Source organism: Felis catus, chromosome B4 (genome assembly GCF_018350175.1).
Source record: "Felis catus isolate Fca126 chromosome B4, F.catus_Fca126_mat1.0, whole genome shotgun sequence".
NCBI lineage: Eukaryota > Metazoa > Chordata > Mammalia > Carnivora > Felidae > Felis > Felis catus.
The window spans coordinates 5,613,922-5,641,667 of record NC_058374.1 but is presented as its reverse complement, the minus strand read 5'-3'; the positions used below and the strand labels follow the sequence as shown (position 1 = coordinate 5,641,667).

The 27,746-nt window shown below is 45.6% G+C and overlaps 2 protein-coding genes and 1 long non-coding RNA gene across 15 annotated transcripts in view; 2 read left to right on the top strand and 1 right to left on the bottom strand.

Moving 5' to 3' along the window:
• The window catches only part of IL15RA (interleukin 15 receptor subunit alpha), a 51,033-nt gene extending 38,297 nt beyond the window's left edge, over positions 1-12,736 (top strand). For all 3 annotated transcript variants that reach the window (XM_023256308.2, XM_023256307.2, XM_045060838.1), the window contains 4 exons: positions 9-203; positions 1,807-1,839; positions 7,600-7,672; positions 10,402-12,736. In XM_023256308.2, the coding sequence (XP_023112076.1) occupies positions 9-203; positions 1,807-1,839; positions 7,600-7,672; positions 10,402-10,573 (473 nt within the window). In that variant the 3' untranslated portion in view covers positions 10,574-12,736. The remainder of the gene's footprint in view (positions 1-8; positions 204-1,806; positions 1,840-7,599; positions 7,673-10,401) is intronic.
• FBH1 (F-box DNA helicase 1) overlaps positions 1-27,746 on the bottom strand; it is a 217,617-nt gene that overhangs the window by 142,042 nt on the left and 47,829 nt on the right. For 7 of the 11 annotated variants that reach the window (XM_045060833.1, XM_023256302.2, XM_023256304.2 and 4 more), the window contains 2 exons: positions 27,562-27,693; positions 26,577-27,066 (listed from right to left, as the gene is read on the bottom strand). In XM_045060833.1, coding sequence (XP_044916768.1) covers positions 26,896-27,066; positions 27,562-27,693 — 303 coding nt within the window. In that variant the 3' untranslated portion in view covers positions 26,577-26,895. Of the gene's footprint in view, positions 1-25,648; positions 26,053-26,576; positions 27,067-27,561; positions 27,694-27,746 lie in introns of those variants that run through there. The other 4 variants (XR_002743636.2, XR_006600266.1, XR_006600267.1 and 1 more) reach the window with 2 other exon arrangements.
• Positions 13,627-20,316, top strand: LOC123386426. The gene is made up of 2 exons (XR_006600272.1): positions 13,627-13,869; positions 20,111-20,316. It is a non-coding gene; the product is annotated as an uncharacterized LOC123386426 (long non-coding RNA).

Genomic DNA, 27,746 nt, shown 5'->3' with positions numbered 1-27,746 from the left:
TCCTACAGAGCCAGCTTTCACTTCCAAGTCAGACAGCACAGTGGCCACAAAGGCAGCTACTGAGCCAGGCTCCAGGCTGATACCATCAAAGCCTCCGGCTGCGGGAACCACAGGGGTAATCAATAATGAACCCTCCCGAGCCCCAGCTCAGACAACAGCAAAGGCCTTGGAACACACCCCCTCTGCCACGCAGGAGATGCCAGGTTAGCACTGGCTTTGCATACTTTAGGAGAGGTCAGCAGTCCATGAGATGTGGGTGGAGACCTCGAGTGAGCTGGCTGCCTAGCATCACACCTTGCAATCCAAAGTCCAGGCCACTCAGCAACCCTCCGCCTCCTGCTCTGTGCCACAGCCTCCTTGCTCTGCTCTCTAACCTCTGTGCTCTGCCTTGGCTCGGTCCAGCTGGAAAAGAAAGTCCGTCTCCCAGAGGTGAGAAGGCTCGGCGTATTGACCTGCATGGCAGAGGCTTTGCCGATCTGAATGGTATCTGCCATCTCCCAATATGGGAGGACGGTGGAAGCTTTCTGCAATCTGGAGTCACAATCTGTGGTGTGAAAGAGCCCTTGGTAATCTGCGTCTGCCGCAAAGGCATATCTGATTCTTTGTGGGGGTTTTCTTCGCTACCACAAAATACATTTGACTACATTCCCCATTCTGCACCTTTCATCCCCATGACTTGGTCATCCCATAACTGGAAGCCTGTATCTCCCGCCCCCGCTTCACCCACCTTGCCCATGCTCCCCACACCCCTCCCCTCTGGCACCCATCAGTTCGTTCTCTATATTTATGAGTGTTTCTGCTTTTGTCTGTTTGTTCATTTGTTTTGTTTTTTAGATTCCACATCCAAGTGAAATCGTACGGTATTTATCTTTCTCTGTTTGACTTATTTCACTTAGCCTGACACTGTCTAGGTCTGTCTGTGTTGTTGCAAATGGCATGACGTCATTGTTTTCTATGGCTGAGTAACATTCCGTTGTGATTAGACACACCACATCTTCTTTATCCATTCATCTATTGATGGACACTTGGGCTTGCTTCCATATCTCAGCTGTTGTAAATAGTGCTGCAATAAACATTCGGGTGCGTGTAACTTTTCAAATTAGTGTTTTTGCTTTCTCTGGGTAAATACCCAATAGAATTACTGGATCATGTGGTAGCTCTTTAATCTTTTGAGGAACCTCCATACTGTCTTCCACAGTGGCTGCACCAGTTTACATTCCCACCAACAGTGCACAAGTTTCCCTTTTCTCCACATCCTCCCTAACACTTGTTATGTCTTGCCTTTTTGACTCTAGTCATCCTCACGGGTGTAAGGTAATATCTCATTGTGGTTTTTCACTTGCATTTCCGTGACGATCAGTGATGTTGAGTATCCTTTCATGTGCCTGTTGGCCATCTGTATGTCTTCTTTGGAAAAACATCTTTTCAAGTCCTCCGCCCATTTTTAATTGGATTGTGTGGGTGTGTGTGTGTGTGTGTTGAGTTGTATAGGTTATTTATACATTTTGGATATTAACCCCTTATTAGTTATGTCGCTTGCAAATAGCTTCTCCAATTTAGTAAGTTGCCTTTTCGTTTTGTTGATGGTTTCCTTTGCTGTGCAAAAGGGCATATGTGATCCTTAAGCATGGCCCAGCAGCTAAGTAAACTACCCTTGTTCTTTGCTAACAGAAGTTTGGTTCCGCCAGCCATGACTCTCTCAGGCTTTAAGATGGGAGCCAAAATGTCTAGAATTCCTCCTGCTTAATGAGAAATGAGTGCCTTTAGGACTACGGCAATAACTGAACTGCACTCTCTTCTCTGCAGGTACCTATTCATACAGTTCCGGAACTGTGACTGGTAAGTGTTTTGTTTTTTTGGTCCTAGCAGTGCTTCTGCCCTGAGGACCTCGGTCTCAGGGTGCCGAACAGTCCTGGCTTATGCCTGCTGCCCCAGCATGGCCACTCGCAGCCCCTTTCACTCTCAAAAGTGACTCAGTGTAGATAATAAGTCATAGATAGGATCACCCTACTTATGGGATTCTACCATGACTGTTTATCTCAATACTGGTAGCTTCTCTCTGTCAGGCTACACACGTGGGAACCAGAGAGCTGACACATCACAAAAGGGCCTCCTCGCTCAGCTACTCAGTTCCACTAAGCCGGGCCAGACTCATCCCAGACTTAGCAGAGAACCACAAGCGTGTGTGCGGCTGTCAGTAACATGATGTTATTCATCCGTCAGCTGCATTAATCTCTCACAGGGTGTTAGCCCCATGCACTTTACAGCAAGACTGGCCACACTTCTTGGGATAAAAGGCTGCTGTCTACACAAGACGCACACAACACTCAACGTAGGAGAGGAAGAGACTGTCCCGGTGAGTGTTAAGGAGGAGAGTGGAAAAGTGTTTGCAAGGAAAAGAGGAAAGAAAAAGAGGAAGGGAGGGGAGGAGAGAGAAGAAGAGAAAGAAGGCAGAAATGCAAGTAGTAAGAGAGACTAAGACTTTTGTCTGTACAAGTTTTCAATAAGCCAAAAAAAAAAAAACCACTGTAATTTATACAGAGAAAACACAACTTATTTCTATTTTCTATTCACGAGTTATTCTCTTAGAGAACGACTCATATTTTTGTGATTATATTTTATCTGCATCAAGTGTCATCTAGAAAAAAAAAAAAGCAGCTTCAGCCATTTCAACAGCTTATATGCAAAGGCAAGAGATTGAAACTAAAATATGTTTATCATGTAAGAGGTGACCAGTAAGCCAAGTAGCCAGCCTAATTTTTCTCCTTATGTAATATACTACGTTCACCTTTCCACAAAGTTTTAAGTTTTTTATTCATTTTTTTGAATTGGTAATATTTGCCGGGGTTTAAAAATTACAAATTACAAAAACATATACAGCAAAAAGCCCCATCTTAAACTGAAAATTCCCTTGTAGGAAGAAAGTTACTCCTGTTACCAGCTTTCTGGGCATCCTTTCAGAGAGGATCGATACACGATGCTAGCTAGGTATTTTAGTTTCACTGTGTTGCACCTGTGTTCATTTTCAACTAATGGTACCTCGTGGAAATCCTTCCACAGCAACACATAGAAACCACCTCATTCTTTATTTATTTTATTTTATTTTATTTTATTTTATTTTATTTTATTTTATTTTTCAACGTTTATTTATTTTTAGGACAGAGAGAGACAGAGCATGAACAGGGGAGGGGCAGAGAGAGAGGGAGACACAGAATCGGAAACAGGCTCCAGGCTCCGAGCCATCAGCCCAGAGCCTGATGCGGGGCTTGAACTCACGGACCGCGCGATCGTGACCTGGCTGAAGTCGGACGCTTAACAGACTGCGCCACCCAGGCGCCCCCCACCTCATTCTTTAAAACAGCTACCAAATATTCCACTACCTGGATTTGCTACAATTTGTGTAGCCAACCCCCTATGGGCATGTGACTGTTGACAGTCTCGGCTACATTACAAACAGTGATTAATTGGAAAGCCTTCTATCTATCACTTGGCTATGTGCAAAGAAATCTGTAGGATAAAATCCTACACATAAAATTTGGGGGCCATATTTTCTATGTCGATTTTCAAACAATTACTTTACTACGGGATATCATCTTATCATGTATTTCTCCAGTTCGTGACTTTCACTGGACTAAAACATCAGAAACTCTCTCCCAAACTCTGAAGCGTCGTGTAATACACATTAACTCAACACCTGCAATAGTCTGATAGCTCCGTGCAAGAAACTTTGGAAATACAGAGAATTACAAACAAACAAACAAAAACTTTAAATCTTTCCTGTTATATGAATAAGATTTCCTTCTTTGAGGGTGCTTCAATATAAACATGTTAGTACCTAACTTAACAAGACAGATCAAATAATTGTCAGCAAAGAAATACAAACGAGTTATACTTCACTGGGCGTTAAGTTTTATCTGCTAAGAAGGTGGAAGCTAAAATGGAAATCATGCTAGTTTTCTAAAGACACTTAGTGATGGTGGCTTCCGACTACGTCATATATATCCCAGTACTGTGGACCAAGAGTATACCCGTCAGGTTCAAGTGGCAGAGACATTCACTGGCTCCCTGAGCATCAATAAATGTTGCTATTTCTGCACGAAGAAGCAAGCAGTTGAGAGTGTTTGTAAGGGTATATAAACACTTTACCGTAGTAGTTGCTCAGCAAATGTGAATATTTTAATCAGCCCATTGATAACCACTGATATCACCATTTTTAAAATAAGCTATATAAATGATTATCACAGCTTTTAAAAGTTGCTTTTTTTTTTTAGTTCAACAGAAAATGGTAAATGGTAGATGCCTAATAAACAGCAAATGAATAAGTGAAGTTGAGGACTTGGACATTTATTAATAAATGTTTAGGAAGTGTGATTCATCATTTCATTGTCTTAAATATCTACAGGCTCACTTGGCAGCCTTTTTAATCAATAATTTCATTCATTCATTCTAACTATCTGGTCTCCAATCCTTGGCTAGGCTATTCTTGAGGACTCCCGATTGTAAAATAAAAAGGTAGAATGTCGCCTAGGACAAGTGTTCACCCTGCCACGTCCCTTTAATATGCTGGGAGGGAAGAGTTAGATTTTCAAACTGTCATACCTCTCGTCTTTCATATCAGAAATAAATTTGCTGCAGTTGATATGCTCAGCCTTTAATACGAGCTAGCTCTATATCATTCGTCTGTTTATTCAATATAAATCGAGTTCTACTTGGTGCCACATTGGTCCTAAGTTGCAATAAAATGCAGATTTCTCATTGAGAAGCAAACAGCAGGTCAGAAGTACTTCAATTTATGGACCCTTAAGGGTTTAATTCAATCAATTACGTGTTTATTAAGTGCCTACTCTGAACCCAACACTTGTTATGTGCTTAGCACAGTAAGAGACAGCAGAGAAACACTGCCCAGGAATAATGAATTGATATTCTTACTTCAAAACTGCCTTCCTCGGACACAGGCACACCAGCACTCTGGTCATGGCCACATGGCAAACAGCACTCCTTGGCTGACCTAGTTTGCAGGGACTGCTAAGGAATGGTGAGTCCCCATATTCTCAGGGGACATTTTCATCATCCACACTGGACAGTGGCCACTGGCTGCCAAGGCCACCTCTTACGTCAGACCCGCATGGGCTGTAGGATGAAGGCAGGGCAGGGAGTTACTGGCCTTTCTCGGCCTCCCAAGCAATAATCCACTCTTTCTCCTCCCTCCCCCAACTCAAATCCTCCTCTGTTGTCCTCTGGCTCACCAGACCTCTCTGTCTTCCTTTTTCTCCAGCCCATGCACCCCGCGAGGAAACACCAAAGGGTGGGGAACTTGCCAGTTGATATGTTTACCTATCATTTTAGTGATTTTGGTATCGGTTTCTTTACTCAGTTTGCCTGGATATAATTGAGGAAGGGGCCAAGGATCTGAGTTTGTCACTGAATTCAAACTGCTCTGTCGTTATCGTTGGCTCAAGAGCCCTCCCCTCCCTGGACTTGGAGTCTGCAGATTCTATTCTCATTCAGAAGAAACAGGAAGACGCATTATGAAAGTAGAACCATAGTTAACATCAGCTGGCCTTTTCCAATAAATCCCTCCGTGGAAAGTAAATGCATAACAAGCCTATTAGTCAGTGTGAAGAAATAGTTTACCCTAGGGTACACCACCTCTGCCTAGAAATTTATTTCTGGTTTTTAGTCATAATGATGATTAATGTTAAGTCTGAAAACTCAAAACATCTCTCACTGATTTGCCATGTTTCCCGTTATTTCCTCTGGGACTTTTCTATTTTATTTTTATTTACTTAGGCACAGGTAGTTTTGCTTTTACAACTTTACTGTCTTCTGATGACAGTATCGTGTCAACAACGTCAGGAAAAGAGGAAATTTGTTTTAAAAAAGAAAGTAAAGATTATCTACAATTCCACTACGACTTAATACTTTGGGATCTATCCTTCAAGGCTGTCCTGTGCATATGGACATACATCTGGCCTACTGGAGATTCTTTTTTGGTTCATTTTTATCTCAACCAGCTTTTTTCACTTAACATATTGTGGACATCTTTCCATGTTAATAAATACAGATTTATTTCATAATTAAAAAACATTTTTTAATGTTTTTATTTATTTTTGAGACAGAGAGACAGAGCGTGAGCAGGGGAGGGGCAGAGAGAGAGGGAGACACAGAATCCGAAGCAGGCTCCAGGCTCCGAGCTGTCAGCACAGAGCCCAACACGGGGCTCGAACCCATGGACGGTGAGATCATGACCTGAGATGAAGTTGGACGCTTAACCAACTGAGCCACCCAGGCGCCCCTCATTTCATAATTTTTAAAAGCTGAATGATATTCCATTGGATGGATATATTTTATTTACTAGTTTAATTTTTCTATTAATAAGAGATTGAGATTAATATAAAAATTGTGGTTTTTTAATGTTTATTTTTGAGAGAGAGAGAGAGAGAGAGAGAGAGAGAGCGAGCGAGCGAGCAGGGGGAGAGTCAGAGAGAGAGGGAGACACAGTGAGATCATGACATGAGCGAAGTCGGTCGCTTAACTGACTGAGCCACCCACGTGCCCCTAAAAATTGTTTTAAACACTACTACAGGGGTGCCTGGGGTTCAGTCAATTAAGCGTCTGACTTTGGCTCAGGTCGTGATCTCACGGTTCGTGGGTTTGAGCCCCGCGTGGGACTCTGTGCTGACAGCTCAGAGCCTGGAGCCTGTTTCAGATTCTGTGTCTCCCTCTCTCTCTGCCCCTCCCCTGCTCATGCTCTCTCTCTGTCTCAAAAATAAATAAAACATTAAAAAAAAAAAAAGGTTCACTGTGTCCTCTGGCTAAGCCCTCTTGCTACCAGGAGATCCCACTGTTCCTATCTTGTCTAATAAATCTCAAATGGCCGAGAGCCACTGGCCTCCCACCACTCCAGACCCTGCCTTCCAACTTGCCCAAAACAGGATCTTTCCCTTCTCCTCAGCCATTATCTTATTCTCCTCTTACCTGTAACACCTCTCTTAGAACACCACCTCATTCTCCTTACCATCTTCCTCACCATAGTTGCCAATAAAAAAACCAAAAAACAAAAAACAATACAGGCAAATAAAAAAACAACACGGGTGAAATTGGAAGATATGCTACATTGCATGCTGTGGTTTCTAAATCAGGATTCTGTGAAGCTGACGAAAAGGAGAGGATGTCTCAGGGACAACTGAGGAGGACCCTCGCCCTGTCCGCTCTCTGACTGTGGCTTTCATAGCAGATATGGCTTCTTGTCCACACACTCCCACCCCAGCCCTTGAACTCTGAGGCTTTTGCCTTCCCTTCTCATCCTGTCACCGTGTCTCTCTCGTTGGGAAGGATGGGATTAGGAGCAGGGGATGGGGACAACACGAACAGGTACGGTTTACACTGGTGGCGTTGGTGGGGAAAGCATGGACTTTTGGCCCTCAAGTAGAGTGCATTGGGCCACAGAGAACTCGAGAAATGTTAACAACAGTAAGTTGGCTGGGAAGGCATTCGGATCTCTCTGCAGGAAGGTGAACCATACACTGTGCTTAGTTCTTAGAAGTGAACCTGCTCCCGGGACTTCTGGCATGACGGCTCACTTCTGCTCTCTTACAGCGGCCATCGTCATGCCTGTCGCTGTGCTCTGTGTAGTATGTGTGGGACTTCTGGTGTGTTACAAAAGATCCAGGTGAGTAGAGCAAGAGAATCACGCTGGGCGAGACTCTGCTCTTCCTCCGAGAAAAGAGCGGCACCGTAAAGACTCCGGGCCTGCCCTCGCAAAGGAAGGACCCCTTTCCCGGCTACTGAGGCAGGCTCTTGTACGCACCCCCTTCTGTACTGGCCCAAAGGGGAGCCAGACCCGGGACACCCCTCACTTTTTCCAAGACAGTCCGCAGGCCCCCAGTCAGAAACAGAAAAGTTTTCTTTCCTTTTTGGAAGCAAAGCGTGCCAAATAACTAAGTTGATGGGGATGCAGCTCTTATGCTACGTTCACAAGTATATTTTCTTGCAATACATACATTTCATGGGTAGAGTACATCTTCTGCCACTTGCTGAAATTTGAGTTTTTATGTTTTTTAAATGTTTATTCATTTTTGAGAGAGAGAGACAGACAGAGCATGACTGGGGGAGGGGCAGAGAGAGGGAGACACAGAATCCGAAGCAGGCTCCAGGCTCTGAGCTGTCGGCATAGAGCCCGACACGGGGCTCCAGCCCATGAACCATGAGATCACGACCTGAGCCGAAGTCGGATGCTCACCCAACTGAGCCACCCAGGTGCCCCAGAGTTTTCATTATTTTTCTACTCTTTAGGTACTTGTATCATTTTCATTAAAGCCTCAAATGGCACATTAGTCTTAATTTTATACTCCTATTAATTAATAACCAGTGTTCCAGCATTCCATATTGCTATGGCTGTTCTGGATCCTTCCTCAGCATTACACAATGAACAATGGAAATCAAGTTTGCTGAAACTATTTAGTCACTAGTCATAAAATATTCTTTGCTAAATTTATCAGTATAAAGATTATATCATCCTTTGAGCCTGACTCTGGCAACATGAATATTCCATGAAATACTGCTATAAAGCCACAACGAAAAAGTCACCTAAATATTCACATCGATCTTCAAAAGCTGGTAATACCATCTCAACCAAAAGAGGTGCCAGAAACCTCACAGATCATTTAGAAATTAACACACTAAGTTTGATGTGTTACTCAAAAATCTGTCAAAACAATCCCCAAAATGCTCAAATGCTGGCAAAATCAAAAATGACTTTTAAAGGATTTTCAAAATATCACTGTAACTAAATTTCCACATGAGCTGTTGTATTTGGGGTTACATTCTTAAGAGATTATAATGAGTAACTATATGGACTTAAAAAAAGTATACATAGTCTTTTTTAAGAACACATTAAAAAGAGAATCTTAAAAGACTTTGTATATTTGGTATATATGGCTAATAAGTATGCTTATAAGATGAAAATATCAATATTCACTGACTATAATAAGGAAATATTCATAAATGTATCTTTAAGAAGAATTGATAAACCTGAAAAGCATAATGAAAAGCATAATAACTACTTGGTCATTTGGTGAATCAATTCTTTGCCATAAAGTTCTTTTTTTGCAAGTAGGTTATTAGGTAGATTTGTCACTCAACAAATTGGCTTTTAGCAAATTATTTTCAGTACATTGGCCTAGAGTCCTGATCCATAGTCTAGCTCTCACTCCAAGGAGCTCAAAGTGCTTATGTACTGTATTATTTTTTTATTGAAGTATGGTTGACATGCAATATCCAATTCGTTTCAGGTGTACATCATAGTGATTCAGTATTTTTATGAATTATGATATGATCCCCATGCTAAGTCTGCTTACTACCCGACACAGTACAAAGTTATTACAAATATCATTGACTACATTCCCCATGCTGTACATGACATCCCCATGATTTAATTTATAACTGAAGTCTGTACCTCTTAATCCCCTTCACCTATTTCACCTGCTGGCCACTAGCCCCTCACCTCTAGCAACCACCAGTTTGTTCTCTGTACCCACACGTGTGTTTGTTTTGTTTGTCCATGTTTGTTTTCTAGGTTCTGCATATAAGTGAAATCATATGGTATCTGTCTTTCTCTGTCTGACTTATTTCACGTAGCATAATGCCCTCTAGGTCCATCTGTGTTGTTGCAAATGGCAGGATGTCATTCTTTTTTATGGCTGAGTAATATTCCATTGTATCTACATAGCATTTCTTTACCCATTCATCAGTCAACGGACACTTAGGTTGCTTCCGTATCTTGGCTATTGTAAACAGTAACTGCAGTGAGCTTAGGGTGGATATAGCTCTTCAAATTGACGTTTTGGCTTTGTTTGGATTCAAAGTGTTTACTTTGAAATGCCCTAGACTTGCCTATCCTCAAGAGGTACATGATATAATCCATGGAAGAAAACTGCTGACCCAGAAACTCAGGGCCTAAAAAAACAGTGACAGGGAAACATGTGGAATTAAGACTCTGCCTCCCCTACTCTTGGTGACTCAGGAACTGATTAATATATTTGTTTCTTTAACACGTACAAAGTGCCAAGAACTGTTTTAAAAGCTTTATAAATATCGCATCATTTTCATCAAGACGATCTTGTCTGGCTTCCCCAGGCTCCCAGGACTCTTTCCTTTTTGTTCCTGCCATTTGACTACTGCTATTTAGCAGAGGGAAAAGAGGGGGTGAGTGGCTCCAACAGCATGGTGAATATTTAGCGGATGAGGGCGTTAAAATACCAAACTAAGGTTTAAATTCCATCTGTGGATGGAAGCGATCTAGGCCTTCTCCATCTGAGTGTTCAATAGGAACCATCTGTTGACTCGGTTTGCGGACAACCCTCTCCTCTTTTCAAAACCTGTGAATTACCTGCTTTACAGGCAAACTTCGCAGATACGCACTGTTGCAATGGAGAACATGGAAGAGATACCAATGACTGGGGGAACCAACGGCAGAGACGAGGATGCAGAAAACCAAGCACACAACCTAGGAAACTCCAGGGGGGAGCTGAGGGCAGCCAAGGCTGAAGCAAGGATGCCAACTCTTCCCTAGCCGAAGAGGTCCAAGGAAAGACTCAGGTGTTGGGTGCCAGCAAAGAGCCCGTCAGGATGATAAAACAAACATGTTGGTGTCATTTTATCGACCGTGGCCAGCCGAGACACCTCCTGTATTTGTAGCCTCTCCAGTCTCAGGATGCCCTGTCTCAAGAGTAGGGCTGACTTCCTAAAGTCCTGGCACTTGAAGCTTTTCTGGGAGTGGCTGGACACCTCGGCCTTCCTTTTACTTCATTAAGACATTTATTCAGGAGAGCTCATCAGCTTGACTACTCCATCCCGCATCCCGACTTGCAGTTCACAAAGAAGAGAAATAAATACACCTGCGGCTGGAAGAGAATTATGTGGCTCCTCCTGCCTTATGAGACGGCTGCGAGGATGATGACGTCATCGTAGCTCCTAACCACCGTCTCTCCAGTTAGGTGCTCTGCATGCACTGAAAAGGAGCAAAGAGGTACTGTGCCCAGTGAGTCCTCTTGATTTAAGGATTCAGAAAGAAGGAAACTGAACTCAGTGACATTTCCCATATATACGTTTTTCTATTTATACTCCTTGTCAATTATAGCTACGTATTTTATAACTGTTATTTTGAAATTGTACCTTGTATAAACAAAATGTCTATTTTCAATACAAAAAAAAAAAATAGTGCACTGAAAGAATCACTGAGGAGAAACATACCACAAAGAAAAAAAAGGAGAAAGCAGGGGAAGACAGAGCTCCAAATGGTAGAGCTTGGCCTCTCTTTCTAAAAGTAGAAAAAAAATTCTTGCCTAAATCTGGATCTGATCTCAGTTCTGGAAAATCTCTAATAAGACCTCCATGTGAGAAGCAACAGGTTATGGCCCAGGTGTGCCTGGCGCACACAGTCTCTTTCCCTGTGTTGTTCTCTTTCTTTCCTTTAGAACATGTATTTATAAAACCACAGGCCTAATCTCACCTCCTCCTTTTATTGATGAGAAAATTGAGGCCGATAGCAGTTGACTTGCCCAAGGTCACATGGCTCCACTGATGCCAGCTTGGATGAAATTTAGGAAGGGCAGTGGGGTAGGAGAGGAGCAGTCCCCACTATAAATGGGCCATGAGCCGCCTCACGCATAGCCAGGGGCAGCCAGGGAGCCACCGCCAGCATCCGGGAAGTGGGGCACAGGCTACAGCAGCAAGCATCCCCGTGCCTCCAGAAGCTCTCAAAGTATCCATTCCTTACCAACTTCCCGTCATCGCTTTAGATGGTTTCATCAAAAGGGAAGGAAGGGTAGGAATTTCAAATGGCCAGAGTTGGGATTTTAGAGCCACACCCTTTTTCACTCTCTGCGATTCTCTTTTCGAACGAGAGGAAACTCACTGCCACGCACGAGCTGAGCCATGTTCATTGCCGTCGGGCTCCATACTTGATTATCCTGAACCTGACCGTTGCGACTTTTTGCTTCTCTCTTCAGCCCTGTGTTTCTAGAGTTCACCATTAACTGGATCCATTTTGTTCTTTATAAGAAGTTTTAAGAGTTTGACCCTTGTCTTAGAAACCAATCTGACAGAAGACACAACTTACACACAAGCTGGCAGATGCTCAGCAGAGCCAGAATTCTGAAAGGTGTCTGTGGCTGTACGAGGGGTGAGTCACATGGCCACTTCATGGGTCTGCGGTTCCACTTCACTGTCATCTTTGGAAAACAATACGATGACCTCTGGGGGCCCGTTTCTAAGCTGTAGAATCACCTGGTTCAGGTCCATCACAGAATAAGTCTGTGATCCATGAGGCACCAACCAAGTTCAAGCTGGGGAAGTTGCACGACAAAAAAATAGATCTAGAAAAGTAGATCTAGACCCAGAAGCAAGCAGCGTCAGGTGGAGCTGAGGTCTGGAAGGATGGAGGCCAGGAGGGTGAGGGTGAATAAATTAGTGGTTTTTGTTTGTTTGTTTGTTTGTTTGTTTTTTAAGTGAAGAGGTAAAATGAATTCTCCTACTGGGTGGTGCAGTTCTCCTAGGGACACGTTTAAGTAACTTGTATGATGCCAAAACATACCACGGCCCCAGAATTTACCCCCTGAGCAGTGATGGACATCTTGAAATTAGGAACTGTTTTCATCTTTGAATTTTCAGGGACTGATGCAGTGCCCTGCAGGTGACTACCAAATGCTGGATAAATAAATTAAAATGTTCTTAACTGAAGTATGGCAATATTCTCTGACACAGGGTAGCCTGTTCTCAGGCACAGCTATAAAGGAGGTGATGTTGGTGACACTCAGCCTCTTGTCTTTCTGCATCCAGTCTCCCCATCCTTCCCTGTCAGTGCCAACCACTTGCCTCAGAGTTCTATCCCCATTTTACACATAAACAGAACTTGACCGATACCCCGAGGGTTCGGTTGGGAGTACACATGGGACCTGGAAGTGAGCAGGAGTGCCCAGCGAGTAGCGACAACCTACGGAAGGGCAGGTGTAAGTAAGCAGCAGTAAGCAGTACCCGGTCGGGGTCTGAGGCGCACCTCTTCCCTTGCATCAGGGGCCCTTCCTAATCCCTCCCACCTCCCCCCTACCAATAGGCTGCACACCAGAGTTCTCCAGAATCACCACTATGCTACCTGAAAGCCTCAGATCCCTTCCACCTGGGAAGGTCCTGCCAACTGACCTGGTATCATGCTACTTCCTCCACTCATCTGTTGCTGCAAAACAAATCATGGAAGCTTTCAGCTACCACTGTTATCTCTGGGGGGCAACTGGGCTCAGCCGGTGCTTATGTGGCATCAAGTAGATGCACTCACTGGGCTGCATTCAGCGTGGCTGGGCTGGGCTGGGCTGGGCTGCAAGGTCTAAGAAGGCTTTGCTGGCTCACCAGGTGCACCAGCACTCTCCCGGGCTGGCTGGGGCTTCCTCACAGCATGGTGGCCATTGGGTGATCAGACTGTTACATGGTAACTGAAAGAAGCAACTGCCAGACCCCTTAAAGGCTAGGGACTGCCACAGGTCACTTCTGTTGCATTTTATTGGCCAAAGCAAGTACCAGGCAGCCAGGTTCAAGGGGCGGGGTGGGGGTGGGGGTTCAACAACAAAAGGAATCAATGGAAGCCACTTTGGAGACTATCTACCACAATACCTTCCAGAGCCATCAAAGAAATGCAATTTGTCTTTCGATCTTTGGCACTCAGTAAATGCCAATAAATGTCAGATGCATGAATTAACAAACGAATCCAGGGATACCCACAAGGTACTAAGAAGAGTCAATCGTTTTATTATTATTATTTTTTTTTTAGTGGAAAAAGTATATAGGACTCAAAAGGATTTGAAAGTTCTACAACCGGTAAGCCTTTAGCCCAGACGACATCTGTCAGCTGGCTGCAAATCTGAGTCATTCACATTGTTTTCTCCTCTCTCATTTCCTGTCTTCCACAATATTTGCCATGAAGAAAATTGATTGCCCGTCATCTTTGTTACTTTGTCTTGCTTTTTCGTGATCAATAAGTAAGATTTTTACTCTCTTCTTTTTAAACCTTCTTCTAGACATTAGGAAGTAAGAGGACAGGGACCAAAAGAGCGCATGTAAGGATCTCTCCATGTTTCTAACTGCCCAATCCATTTTCTTCACCAAGGAATGACCTTTACTATTAGCTGAGACTGCCACATCTTGGCCTCAGAATATCAAGAATGTTAGGAGAATCTTGAGTTTACTTGTTTTCCCACAAGCCTGTGGGAATTTATTTTCCCAGAATTTATGGACGTATGACACTACATGTATGTGGAAGTCTGGTTCATGCTTTTCTCCCCTTGGGGCCTATCTGTAAATCTACCCATTCTTTTGTTGTTTTTAGCTACCTGGGATATAACACTCCTTCTTCTACAATTTTGGGGGCCCACCATTGTGCTTACTGTGTGGGAGGGCCTTACTGCCCACCAACCTAGAGGCGGATATCCCCTCTCCTGTTCCCACGGGGGTGTGCAGCTCCAACCCAGGCCCACCAGACACCCTCACCTAGTTAGCACTCAGAAACTTGAATACAGAATGAATGAGCACAACAGAACTTAAAAAGCAGCACCTGGCGATGCTTCAACCCCATTGGATGGTTGTCATCCTGTTTCTTGGCTCAGCAGATTTTGGCTTTAGTCTCAATCCATTTTTGCAACCGAATCCTCCAACTCCCCATGGTTCTATGGCCCCCGACGTTCGTTTTCTTCTTCCCTTAGGACAGATTCCATTGTCATTACTTGTCACTGAAAAGTTCCTAACCGGTAGGGAATTCGGTGCCAGGATAGCACATTGCAAATTACAGAGGAGTAGGGAAATGAGGATATCTGCCTTCAGGAGGGTAGAAAGTAGTGGAAATCCTGCTGATATTCTGAGATGGGAACCAAGCAGCCCACGGCACACCGAGAATGAGTTCCCCGGAAGTTACCTGACATGGCACGCCCACAGAAGGCCCAGCTCTTGGAGACCGCATGTACATTTGGGTAGTTCATGAAGGCCTGGAGAAGGTAGAAATCAAGCTGCTGCCATCCTAAAACACTATGGGTAAGGAAACCCAAGGCCGCCGATGGGTGGCCACTATCAGTGGCAGTGAATGATTTAGAAAAGAGAGTAACAAGCTCAAATCCTCAAAGTCTCAATTCAAGCCACAGACTGAAACCTAGAAGCTTCTAGAACCAGGCTGAATGTCAGCCTTCAGAGATCAAGGCCAAGAGGGCTGGAGACCCAACTTAAGATTCTGAATCCTCATGCTGTTGAGTAACAGTAGCTGAGTTTACAGCCCTGCCAGGTTTCTCAGCTGAAAGGCAGAGCACTGATTGGGTAACACTGGAATGAAGATACGGGCGAAAATTCAGAGGGTTCCGGTATCCCCCTCCCCACTTACCCCATCTGTCCTCAGAAGCAGCCCCTGGTTCTGTCCGGTAATGGTGCTCCTACTTCCTTGGCTGAGGAGTCCTCTTGCAGGAGGATGCTTATTCTCCTAGAGACCCACCCCCAACTCCTGATCTGCAAGAGTGGAGACTCAGCTCCCACATAGGCCTTCCAGAACCCCGCTCCATGCTGCCTCCCTTGCTGCACTTCCCAGTGCTTCCCGGGAACTGTCCCACTGTGTCCTCGTGGGCTGGGCACATTGCTCACAGTCTCAACTCATCTGTCAGTCTTTTGCCATACTCAGTCATTTGTCCAACCTACTGTTCAAGAAGCAGCTCGATTTCTACCTTCTCCAGGAGGCCTTCATGAACTACCCAAATGTACAAGATCATCTACCTCTGAGCTCCTATGACGTTATGTGCCCTATAAATGTGGCATTTGCTTAATACTACCTTTGTATAGTAGAAGGAGCACAGGACTTAGAAAACCTGAGGCCAAGCTGTCCTCCTACCATTTGCTGGCCTCGTCACCTTGGAAGAATCCCTTACATTACACAGACTGACATTCCATCTTTGAAGTGGAGATAACACACATATTGTCCTTCTCATGTAGGTGAGGATCAAAAGAGACATTCGAAAGTGCTCTGTAAAGGGCATGTGTCTCTCCCCTCTTTCTCTAGACACTAGAGATGCTGAAATTGAAAACCTGGTACTTATCCTTGACATGCCTACAGCCTGGCCAAAAAGAAAGATCTATCAAAACAAAGCAAAACAGGTGTGCCTGGGTGGCTCAGTCAGTTAAGTGTCGGATTCTTGATTTCGGCTCAGGTCATGATCTCGAGGTTCATGGGTTCGAGCCCCACGTTCTGAGCTGTCAGCTCAGAGCCTGAAGCCTGCTTCAGATTCTGTCTCCCTCTCTCTCTGCCCCTCCCCTGCTAGCGTGTGCATTCCCTCTCCCACCAGCCCCCCTCACAAATAAATAAACATTAAAAAATAACAAAAACCTCGCACCACAAGTTCAGTGGCTGTATATGCCACGTGAGTCATGAACGCAGTAATGTTACAGAAGTTCAGGGAAGGAAGAAATTACTAAAAGGGCTGGATGTTTGAGAAGCATTTTAGATGTAATGGGACTTATGATGAAGGATGGATGAGACTTAAATAAACAGAAACAAGCAGGGAGGGTCCTCAACAGGGAATGGTACGTTCAGAAAAGGAAGAGTGAGGCGGGCTATAGCCTGGTGGACGGGCTATAGCCTGGTGGCGGGCTATAGCCTGGTGGACGGGCTATCTGTGGGGCTGACAGGAGCGAGTCAGGCAGATGGCAGATTCCGAGCGGGGACTCCGGGAAGATTGCTCAGCAACTACATGTTCAACAAACTGAAACAAAAGGAGCCTTTAAGAGCAAAGGGCTCACAGGGCTTGAATGCGATCAGAACACTGGGGTCTTCCCCCACATCACCGGCTCTACCCAACAGCCCCTTTCTGGTAGACACCATCACCGCGAACGCAGATGGTTACCTTTCCAGGGGTGTTTTTTCAATTCTCTGGGCAGAGAGCCAAAAGCATGAAGTACAAAATAAGTGTGTAATCTTCAAAATCCCCTTTGAGGAAAGGTGACCTGGAGGGCACACAAGCTGCTCTAATTCCTAGGGGTCGAGGGCCGCCTGGCTGCAAGTGGCTGCTGATGTCTCAGCATGTTTCGAGAAGCCTTAGCTTCCAGAAGCACCTTGGGTGCTACTGGGGGGAGGGGAAGCTTAGAAAACATTCTAGTTAGGGGCGCCTGGGTGGCTCAGTCAGTTAAGCATCCGACTTCAGCCCAGGTCACGATCTTACGGTTCGTGAGTTCGAGCCCCGCGTCAGGCTCTGTGCTGACAGCTTGGAGCCTGGAGCCTGCTTCGGATTCTGTGTCTCTCTCTCTCTCTCTGCACCTCCCCAGCTCATGCTCGCACTTTGTCTCTGTCAAAAATAAACAAACTTAAAAAAAATTAAAAGAAAAAAAAGAAAACGTTCTAGTTGCCACCCTGAGTCCCATCTAATTACAGCTGCTATACTCTTTAACTAGGAGTCAAATTTGGAGAATTCCATGGCTGAGAACATCTGAAAGCCTTCTATGCACTTGGCTGTTAAGAAACATAGTTGTTTTTTGTTTTTGTTTTTTTTTTTTTTGAAGAGTGGCTGTTCCAACCGTTCCCATGGTGGTAGCGGAAATACCATGGGTTTGGATGCGGCACTTGAGTTTGAGCCCAAGCTCTCACCTACATGCCGCTGAGTGCCACAGCCTAGGCCCGCCACTCCAGAATCTGTTCTGCCACCGTTCCTCCCGCTTAGTTGTGGAGACCTTGTGGAATAATGCACATGAGGTCCTAAGTGTGTCTACCATGTAGGAGGTGTTTTGTAACTGAGATGTGTTTATATACTGTACAGCCAGGTGCTGGGCTGCCTACCCCTCTCCCCCTCTCCTTCCTCCTCAAACACATAGGTCTTTAGTCTTGTCCACACAGCCACGCACATCAGAGGAAGATGACGTCTCAAACTCTAGGAAAGCAACTGCTTGTTACGTAAAGCCATCCCCCTCCTTAGTGATTGGTTTAGGAATGGGCAGGTGACCCAGTTCTGACCAGTGAGGTGTGAGGTCTGCTTGGGAAGCTTTTGGGAAAGGTTTCCCCACTCCTGAGAGACACAGAAGACATAGGCTTTCTTCTGTCACTGCTGCGTCTGGACACAGTGCCCCAAACTTCTGCAAATAGCAGAGAAGTCAGCTGGGGCAAAGTGGACACGAAGAATGACAGAGGCAAAAGACCCTGGGTAAAATCATAACATTTTTTGTTCAATGCCTTTTAGAGTCTTTATTTTGGGTTATGGCCCAAAAAGTGATACAAAATCCGGTACTGAATTCGGTAATATAAAGTGGAGATATTCTAACAGACCCTAACATGGGGAACTGGCTGAGCAGATGAGGTAGAACAGAGGGTAGGGAGAAAGGTCCCCACGACTTCAGGCTAGAAAGCTGATGTCCCTGTTAAGTAGCTGTGAAACGACAGATTAAAATGTTACTGTTTTACCACGGGTCCAGATTAGGAAAATGTACCACTGGGGAAATGATCACTTAAAAAGATCCACAACCATTGAATCATATGTTTAAAAAAGGAAAACAAAACCAAGGTGTTGATATCGTGTTGGCTCCTTCTGGGGCCATTGGTAAGGCCCGTGATAGATGAGCTTTGGGCGAGTGTGGGCCAGAAAATATGGCTTTGCCAAGAGGTCTTTTCTGCCTGGAACTCAAGTCAGACTGACATTCTAGCTGCAGCAAGAAGCCCCTGGAGGGTTTTAAGCAGGGGCTTAAAAGAAGCAGGGACACAATTTAGCCTTCATTTTAAGACGCTGTGTCCTTCCACATGGAGATTAGAAGAGATGAGCCAGGGCAAAGGCATGGAGCCACTGCTGGATGTGGCCACTGGGCCCGGAGAGACGAGAGCGCTGGCCGAAGAGATGGGATGACGGAGAGAAATGGACTCAAGATCCATTAGGGGTAAGGTCAAAAGGATCTGGGTGATGGTGCCTGTGCTGACGTGGAGAAGGCTGAGGGGAGGACCCGGTTGGCGCAGGGGAAGAAACCCAGAGCTGCATTTTGGATATGTTGGCGACACTGCTAAAACAGCAAATGGAAGAAGCAAGCAAAGGCATCTAAGGCTGAAACTCCTCTCTCTCCATCTATTCTACCTTTTTGTCCAAACCACTAGGAACGGAAACCATATAAAATGACTGGTGGTGAGGAGCATGAGGGACGGCCCTGCTGGGCTCTCTTGGAGATTCTGTAACCATGTAGCCCAGGGAGGGAGTCCCTGTCCAAATGCCCTGAACCCCTCACAGCCCAAGGCCTAGGTCTTTCATGAAAGAGACCTCAGAAAGGGGTACGTGTGGGGTCTTCATCTGTCTGGGGACAGTGTCCGGAGCCTGTGCTATCCGCTTCTATGCGTGTCCTCTACACCAGCCTCAAACTAGTTAGTGACAGCTAACTAAACTTCCTCCTTAACCATTTATACGTGTTTCCTTTACATCTCACATCCCAGCCCTCACCCTAACCATCAACCAACGCCCCTCGCCCATACCCTCCATCAGCCCCTCTGCTAGTTCCGCTCAGCATGACGCGTGTTCACATTTCTTACACTTTAAAAACCAACTCCCCTCCCTGAAGCCCCATCATCCCCCATCCACTGTCTTACCTCTTCCCAGCCTCACTTGAGACTCGTCTACATGGACCGTGTCCCATTTTTTCACTGCCCACCCATATTCTAAAGGTCTGCCATAAAGGCAGGATTTAAGCCAACAGGGATATAAGATACTTTACTGGAAAAGCACCCCACCTCTCTATCTCCCCCTCCCAAAAGGAAATGGTTTAAAAATCTTTTAGCTGGGGGCACCTGGGTGACAACAGTCAGTTAAGCATCCGAGTCTTGATTTCAGCTCAGGTCACGATCTCACAATTCATGGGTTCGAACCCCGTGTCGGGCTCTGTGCTGATAGCATGGAGCCTGCTTGGGATTCCCTCGCTCCCTCTCTCTGCTCCTCCCCTGCTCACACTCTCTTTCTCTCAAAAACAAAACAAAACAAAAACCTTAAAAAAAAATCTTTTAGCTGATTGGTGTGGTACACCTGTCTTTATCTCTAAGCTCTTACTGACTTCTACTTCCATTTTTCAATTTCAGGCACTGTAGCCGACATCTTACTACGGAAGCTGAAGATTGAACACGTTCCTGCCAGTCACACGTCCACATGTTTCCCGGCCTCCATCACACACACTAACATTAGCAAGCCTATGAAAGCACAGCTATGTGCCGCTGAGTAAGTTCACAATCACTGCTTTTTCTCACCACAGCCTGTTGCTTTAATTTATTAAAGAATTCACAATTCCCTTGTTTCTCCTCTCCATTTCCTTTGTTTTCTGGGTGTTTATCACTACCTCCAGCCTGAACCCTCTCCCTGCTATGTAAATATCCTCCCAAGATGTTGAGGAAGACTTGGTATGCCCTCCACGTCTTCCCCATTCTTGTTTCTTAGAGGAACGTCCTCCTCCTCCTTGGTTTGCTCTTGACTTCATTGTAACTCAATCCTCCGGCAGCTTCTTGGTCGGTAAAACTTTTGTGTGAAAATGCCTTTATTCTCTGGTTAGGTGTAGAATTCTAAGTCAGAAATCCTTTCCCCCCAGTTTTGAAGGTACAGCTCCACGGTGCTGTTGCTGTGGAATCTGAAGACATTTTGATTTGTAGATGACTTCTTTCTGGGAGCTTCTACGATCTTTGTCTCTGGTGTTTCTAAAATTTCACCATGACAGCCTCACTGTAGGTCTATTTTAATCCATTTTGCTGAGCATTTGAATCTGGGAACTCATATATTCGGTTGTGGGTAATTTTCATGATTTTTAAAAACAATTTCCCAGCCTCTGTCTTTCTCTTCCTGAAACTTTTACAGATGCTCAACTTCTTATATTGGTTCTAACTACTTATTTCCTTTTTTTCTCAATCTTTGTTTTTGCTCTACTTTCCAAATTATTTTCTCAATCTATCCAACAATTTTTTTAAAAAAATTTTTTAACGTTTATTCATATTTTGAAAGACAGAGAGAGTGAGTGGGGGAGGGGCAGAGAGCGAGGGAGACACAGAATCCGAAGCAGGCTCCAGGCTCTGAACTGACAGCACAGAGCCCGATGAGGGGCTCGAACTAACAAACTGTGAGATCATGACCTGAGCCGAGGTCGGATGCTTAACCAACTGAGCCACCCAGGTGCCCCAATCCTTCCAACAATTCTATTGGTTTTTTTCTATTTCTTTCATACTTTTGTCTCTGAATATTCACGTGTATGTGTGTATATATATATATCGATCCTGTTATTTCCCAGATATACTGTCTTCTCTTATTCTCTGAATATGTTTAAGAAATACAGATGTTTTCTTCTCCCTGCACAGACTGTTTCCTCCAAGTTGGTTGACCGTTTTGATGCCCAACCTTCATCTTGGAGATTCTTTTCAGATGCCTGGCAATCCTTGGTTTATTGCCACTGTTCAAGAGTGGAGCACTAAAAATGTGCTTGAAAATCTGAGCACTTGGGTGGGTTTGAAGACTTAGCTCTTGGCAGTGGGTAATCTGGTTGGCCAATTTCCTTAGGAACCCCTCATGCCACTGTCAGTGTTTCCGCTAAAGCTGGTTACACAGTCCAACCAAGGAACGGGCAATCTCCCACCTATAGTATGTGTGCCACCATGTTCGTATTTCTGTGTGTGTACAACATTCACGTGTTGAAATTCTAACCCCCAAGGGGATGGTATTAGGAGGTGGGTCCTTTGGGAAGTCATTAGGTCACGATGGTGGAGCCCTCATGAACGGCATCAGTGTCATAAAAGAGACCCCAGAGGGCTCCCTTAAGCCTCCCACCATGTGAGGAGGGCAGGGCAAGGTGTCCGTCTCACCAGACACCGAATCTGCGGACCCCTGATCCTGGACTTTCAGCCTCCAGAGCTGTGAAGAATACACACCTGTTGTCCATAGGCCACCCAGTCTCTGGCATTCTGTTATAGCAGCCTGGGCTCACTAAGACAACAGCCTTGTTTTTACCATGGCCCTGCCCGCAGCCATGCCTAGTCTCTTATGTGACATGTTCCTCTGCAGAGATTGAACCTCTGGTCGTCTGCTACGGCTGAGGATGAAAAGCTGCCCAGTTACACAGACTAGAACAAAAAATCTGAAGACTGAAATGGTTTTTAAATAAGCTTTCTACCAACCTTCCTGGGTTTTGTTCCACCTTTACACCCTCCTTCCAGAAGAACCCACTGCCATCAATTCCCACATCTTTTGAGAGTTCTTGGGCCAAGAACTCAGTTTACTCAGATGAGTGGAGTCAGTTACCACTCACTTATCTGCTTTCCAACTTGCAAAATTTTGTGCCTATTATCACCTTTTTGTTTTCTTTGCCCTTGCAGGTTTATGCCATTTCTGTACGGTTTCAGAAGACATGTTTAGTCCACCAAGTTCCCTGGAGCCCCCCACCCACACCCTGCTGCCCACCAGCTTCTGGTCTCACTGCAACTGACCATGCTATGCCACCCCTGACTTCAGAGTGTCCGTCAAACAACCCTCCGCCTTCACTCGACTCAGATGCTGATGACCACTTTTGTCTAAGCTCCTTCCTCCCTTAAACTCTCTCTTCTGGCATCAGTTATCATTCTCTCCAAAAATCCTCTTCCTTTCTTTACCCCAAGCCTGGTGTTCCTCGGGCTTCTCAAACCCCTGCTCTTCTCGATATTCTGCTGGAATAAACACAAGATCCTTAAACTGCACCACCTTAACCACCACTTACACAATGACAACCCTAAAATCTCTAGCTCCAGCCCAAGGCCATCTGCTGAAGTATAGACCCATTTCCCCACCAACTTCCTGGACAATTCTACTTGAATTTCTCACAAGTACCCCAAATTCAACACGTCCAAAACTGAAGTCATCATTGTGTTCACAAACCTATTACGCCTCCCATGTTCTGTCATAATGGAGGGTGCTCTCATCTACCTTGCAAAAAGCCAGAAGACCGGAAGTCCCCCTGAGATCCTGTGGCTGACGAGCCAGACGACCGGAAGTCCCCCGAGATCCTGTGGCTGACGAGCCAGGCGACCGGAAGTCCCCCTGAGATCCTGTGGCTGGCGAGCCACACGACCGGAAGTCCCCCTGAGGTCCTGTGGCTGGCGAGCCAGGCGACCGGAAGTCCCCCTGAGGTCCTGTGGCTGGCGAGCCAAGCAACAGAAAATCCCCCTGAGATCCTGTCACAGTCCATCCCCATCTAAACACTCTCAGGGTCCTATTGGTTTTACCTTAATATCTAGAATAAGAGTTCTCAAAATTCTGCATGCAACAGCATCGCTTGTGGGCTTGTTAAATACCAACTGCTGAGCCTCAATGTGACAGTTTCTGATCCAGACCAAGAATGTGTAATTTCCAACAAGTTCCCAGGTGATGCTGATGCTGCTCATTTGGGGACTACACTTTGAGAACCGCTAATCTAGTCACCAGCACTCCTCACCTGTCCACTTGAGTCCCGTAGTCGAGCACAGCCCTGTGCTAAGATGATAACATTTTAATTTAGCTCACCTTTGTAAAACATCCTCCAATCTACAACTGGAACATCCTTCCTAGAAAAACAATCTGCAGTCTTAAAATTTTCAGTGATTCCTCCTAATTTTTCCAAATAACACTCAGACTGCCTGGCCTGCTGTTCAAGGCCCTTGGCCATCTGGCCCTCACCCCCCACCCGGCCCCCGCTAGCCAGCTACCACTGTGCACATACTCTACTCTGGCCACACAGATGCCTCTGATTTACTCAAGCATCTCCTTCAGCTTCACACCATCAGTGACCGCACTCTCAGCTACTGCTATTCTGTGATATTTTACAATACCTATCAATGAATATTTTAGAGTGTCCTAATACCAATCATCTCATTACCTTTTTAGATATCTAAAATCTGAGGGGTGCCTGGGTGGCTCAGTCAGTTAACTGTCCAACTTCGGCTCAGGTCATCATCCCGCAGTTTCTGATTCTGGCCCCCGTTTCTGATTCTGTCTCCCTCTCTCTCTGCCCTCCCCTGATTGTGCTCTCCCTCTAAAAAATAAATATTAAAAAAAAATTTTTTTAATAAAAAAAAGCAATCTAAAATCTGATATAGGTCTTAAGTATAATCACATGAAGGACAAACCAATGCATGGGTCTATGATACAGTGTGGTATTTTAACACTTATTTCAAATACCTTCTAAATGTAACAGCATTCATTTTTATATGGGTAACTGCATCAGGTTCTCTACATATATGATAAAATCAAAGATGAAGACAAATCAGAAATGCTTTCTTTGAAATGAGCTATCAATAGATTGAAGATTCTTAAAAGAATTCACAAAGGTCTCCTGTCAGTTATCAAATAAGAGAAATCAATAAAAAATTAATTAACCAAAGTAAAATATCTGGAACTAGCTTATAACTATGTTCCTTATTTTTTCCCAGTTAATGTGGTTTAAAAAAAAAAAAATACAGAGAATCTTACACAAAAAACCATTCACAACTAAATAAAATCATGAAAGCCTCTTATTTTAAAGACTCTACTTTTGGGGCACCTGGGTGGCTCAGTCAGTTAACCATCCAACTTCATCTTAGGTCATGATCTCATGGTTCATGGGTTCGAGCCCACATCAGGCTCTGTGCTGACAGCTTGGAGCCTGGAGCCTGCTTTGGATTCTGTGTCTCCCTCTCTCTGGCCCTCCCCCACTCACACGCATGCTCTCATTCCCTCTCAAAAATAAAAAAGAAGGGGCGCCTGGGTGGCGCAGTCGGTTAAGCGTCCGACTTCAGCCAGGTCACGATCTCGCGGCCCGTGAGTTCGAGCCCCACGTCAGGCTCTGGGCTGATGGCTCAGAGCCTGGAAGCTTGTTTCAGATTCTGTGTCTCCCTCTCTCTCTGCCCCTCCCCCGTTCATGCTCTGTCTCTCTCTGTCCCAAAAATAAATAAATGTTGAAAAAAAAAAATTAAAAAAAAAAAAGAAAAATAAAAAAGAAACATTAAAAACAATTTTAAGAAAAATGACAATGGATATTTAACACTTTTGTATTTTTACTGGGCATGTAAAAAATGCCTATTTGAAACACACCAGATATTTAGTGTCAATTTTTAACGCTTGAAAAATTAAATACCAGTATTAATATTCCTAGCTTTTGTTACTTTTCAAAACCAGTCCCAAAATGCTAGTACTGACCTTTTGCTCTGGCAGTGCCATTACCACACACTTCCTTTTTGTCCTTCCTGCTGTTCCTTCTGCCTAGAAAATTCTTCCATTCTTTAAAAGCTGACTATCTGTCCCATTAGCTGGGCAGCCATCCAACCTCAGCTCTGGTAAGGATGCCGGGCCGGTCCCCGAGGACCTGTGCAGCCCTCCCTCCAAGGCCAGTCCACCCCAGACTGAGATCACACTTTGTGTCGCAGTCTCTGGGAGTCACGGACCACACTGTGAGTCTGTACACCCACTAGCATGGCACCTGCCACACAGCAGGTGCTCGAGGAAGGTTCAGTGAGTCAATTACAGCTCCAGCAGATAAGCTGCTTTCTCTCTGGCTGGCACAACTTCATTACCAGAAAACACGCTCATGAACCTTTGCTTGCTACCCCCCTCCCCTCATCCCTCCTCCGAAGGACAGTGAAAATTGTGACCAATCCAAATTCCTTTCACTGGGTCTTTTATTCCAAGTCATCCATGAGGCATTCATTACAGCTAGGCCGGGAACCCTGGCCGAGGGGATGAAACGGCCCCGTCCCCCTTCCACGGAAGTCTCCCCCCTCTGTGTTCAGGTCCCGTTCTGAGAACGCCCCTCAGTATGCAAACATTAGCTTGGTGTCCGCCCTTCCAGAGCACCCCGGGCCCGATCCGACAGCACGCTTGCTCTACTCACCGGCCTGCACTCTAAGCGCCACCAGGCTGATGGAAGAGGCTAAGGGGAGGCCGCGACAAGTGAAGCTACGAGGCCCGCTCCAGGACGCCGCTTGGTGGGCTGAGACCAGGAGCGGCGAGCTCTCTGGGTCACGCTGCGCCAGCTCCCCTACCTGCCATCTGCATCCCTGACGTGCTGTGTGGCAAAAACGTAAAAACACCAGATCCATGTACGTCTAGATGATGTGACTTTTGTCACTGGTTTCTGTACGCACAGCTTTCTTACAACATCCACCCAGTAGCCCCAGGCAGTGAACCGGGCACCGAGGTCCCCCCTCTCCCTGGGCCCCCTCCCCCCGCCAACCCCCAGTGGCCAGACAACATTCCACTTCTCTCTTGAGTTTTCCTGATCCTCAGCTCTACCTGTGGGAAACACGAGCCTGGCTACTGTCACTTTCTGCTTGCCTTTCTGTGCACTGTGTTGCTTCCCCGTTTAAACCGTGAACCCCGTGCAATGACAAAGGCACACACCTTGTCTCACACATATGTTGAGTCCCCATGGCACAAAAATCTCTTTTTTGACCTGTCAGTTACCACCCTGGAAGTTAAGTGTCATATCTGCTTGGTGTCTCATGGGAGCAGTGACAGAGGTGTGGAAAAGAGTAAGTTGGAGAAAGTTCAAAAACAACAGGGCTGAGGCCAAGGTGTCACACAGTGGTATGCCAGTGCTACAATGCCTGTTTAATTGAAATCTTGTAATAAAAGTTTAAATACATAAAATGTTTTGTTTTTTTATCAAAAGAACACCCCCACGTCCCCAGCCTGATGCGCACAGAGGAGGGGCAGTGGAAACGGGCTACCTACAAGGAATGGAGAAATGGCAGGTCCAACTCTCGTTGGCTTTGTATTCCTCAAAAAATGCTCTGTGAGCGAATTCAGAGTCTCAGGTGAGTGAGAACCCCACCCCACACTGGCTTTCTTCAAGTAACTGGAATCCACACAAGGCATTCTGTACCGTGGAGAAAGCTCCCCGTGGCTTTCAGAAGACGAGGAAGAGCAGGGCTTCGTGTCTGGGCAGCACTATGTTCTCGATGGTGCGTTCCATGGAGTGCACCTGCTCGGGGGAGGCCGTCAAGAAGGCCAGCGGCCCAATGCGCTGCTCTGCACACGAGTGGCAGAGGTAGCCGCCCTTGTTCTCCTTCCTGTTGCTCTGCAGAGAGAGGGGTAAAAAAAGAGGTGAGGCGGCCGATCGAAGGACAGGGGCTTTCCACCAAGAAACTGCGCATTATCATTCTGATGTTTCCAGACCCGCGCAAACCTCTGAGGTAACAACCTATCCCGGAGCACGACTATCTAGACTAGACTCAACTCTCTCGATTCCCGCAGAGCAGAAACCAGAAACGATCAAGGCAAGGGATGAAGGGCCGAGGAAAGCTGAACCGGGCCCTCCAGGCAAACAGCTGTCCTCTTAAGTGGCCACAACCCAAGCTCCCGGACTCTGCCACACAGCCCGACTCCCGATTATTCCACCTCTGCCACAGCCATAGACCCGACATCGCCTGTGCCTTATGAAAAGCGCCTAACAAGGATTATACAGACTCTTCTTTTATCTCGACCCAGATCAGCACACAGCTCACGTGTAATAAGATGCAAATGACCGAATGAGATTCTATGGAAGGCTAAACCTGCTGCCAAGAGCACATACGTAGGTGATGGGGAGCTTCTTCATGGTGAGCACAGTGTCCACGGGGATGGCGTTGTTGCACTGCCCCACACAGCAGCGAACCACCCCGGTCTTCAACACGTTACTCGTCAGTTCTGCTTGCAAGAAGTACTCCTGAGAAAGAAAGAGTGAGACGGAGTAAGGGCAATGCCTCTCCCCCACTCTAC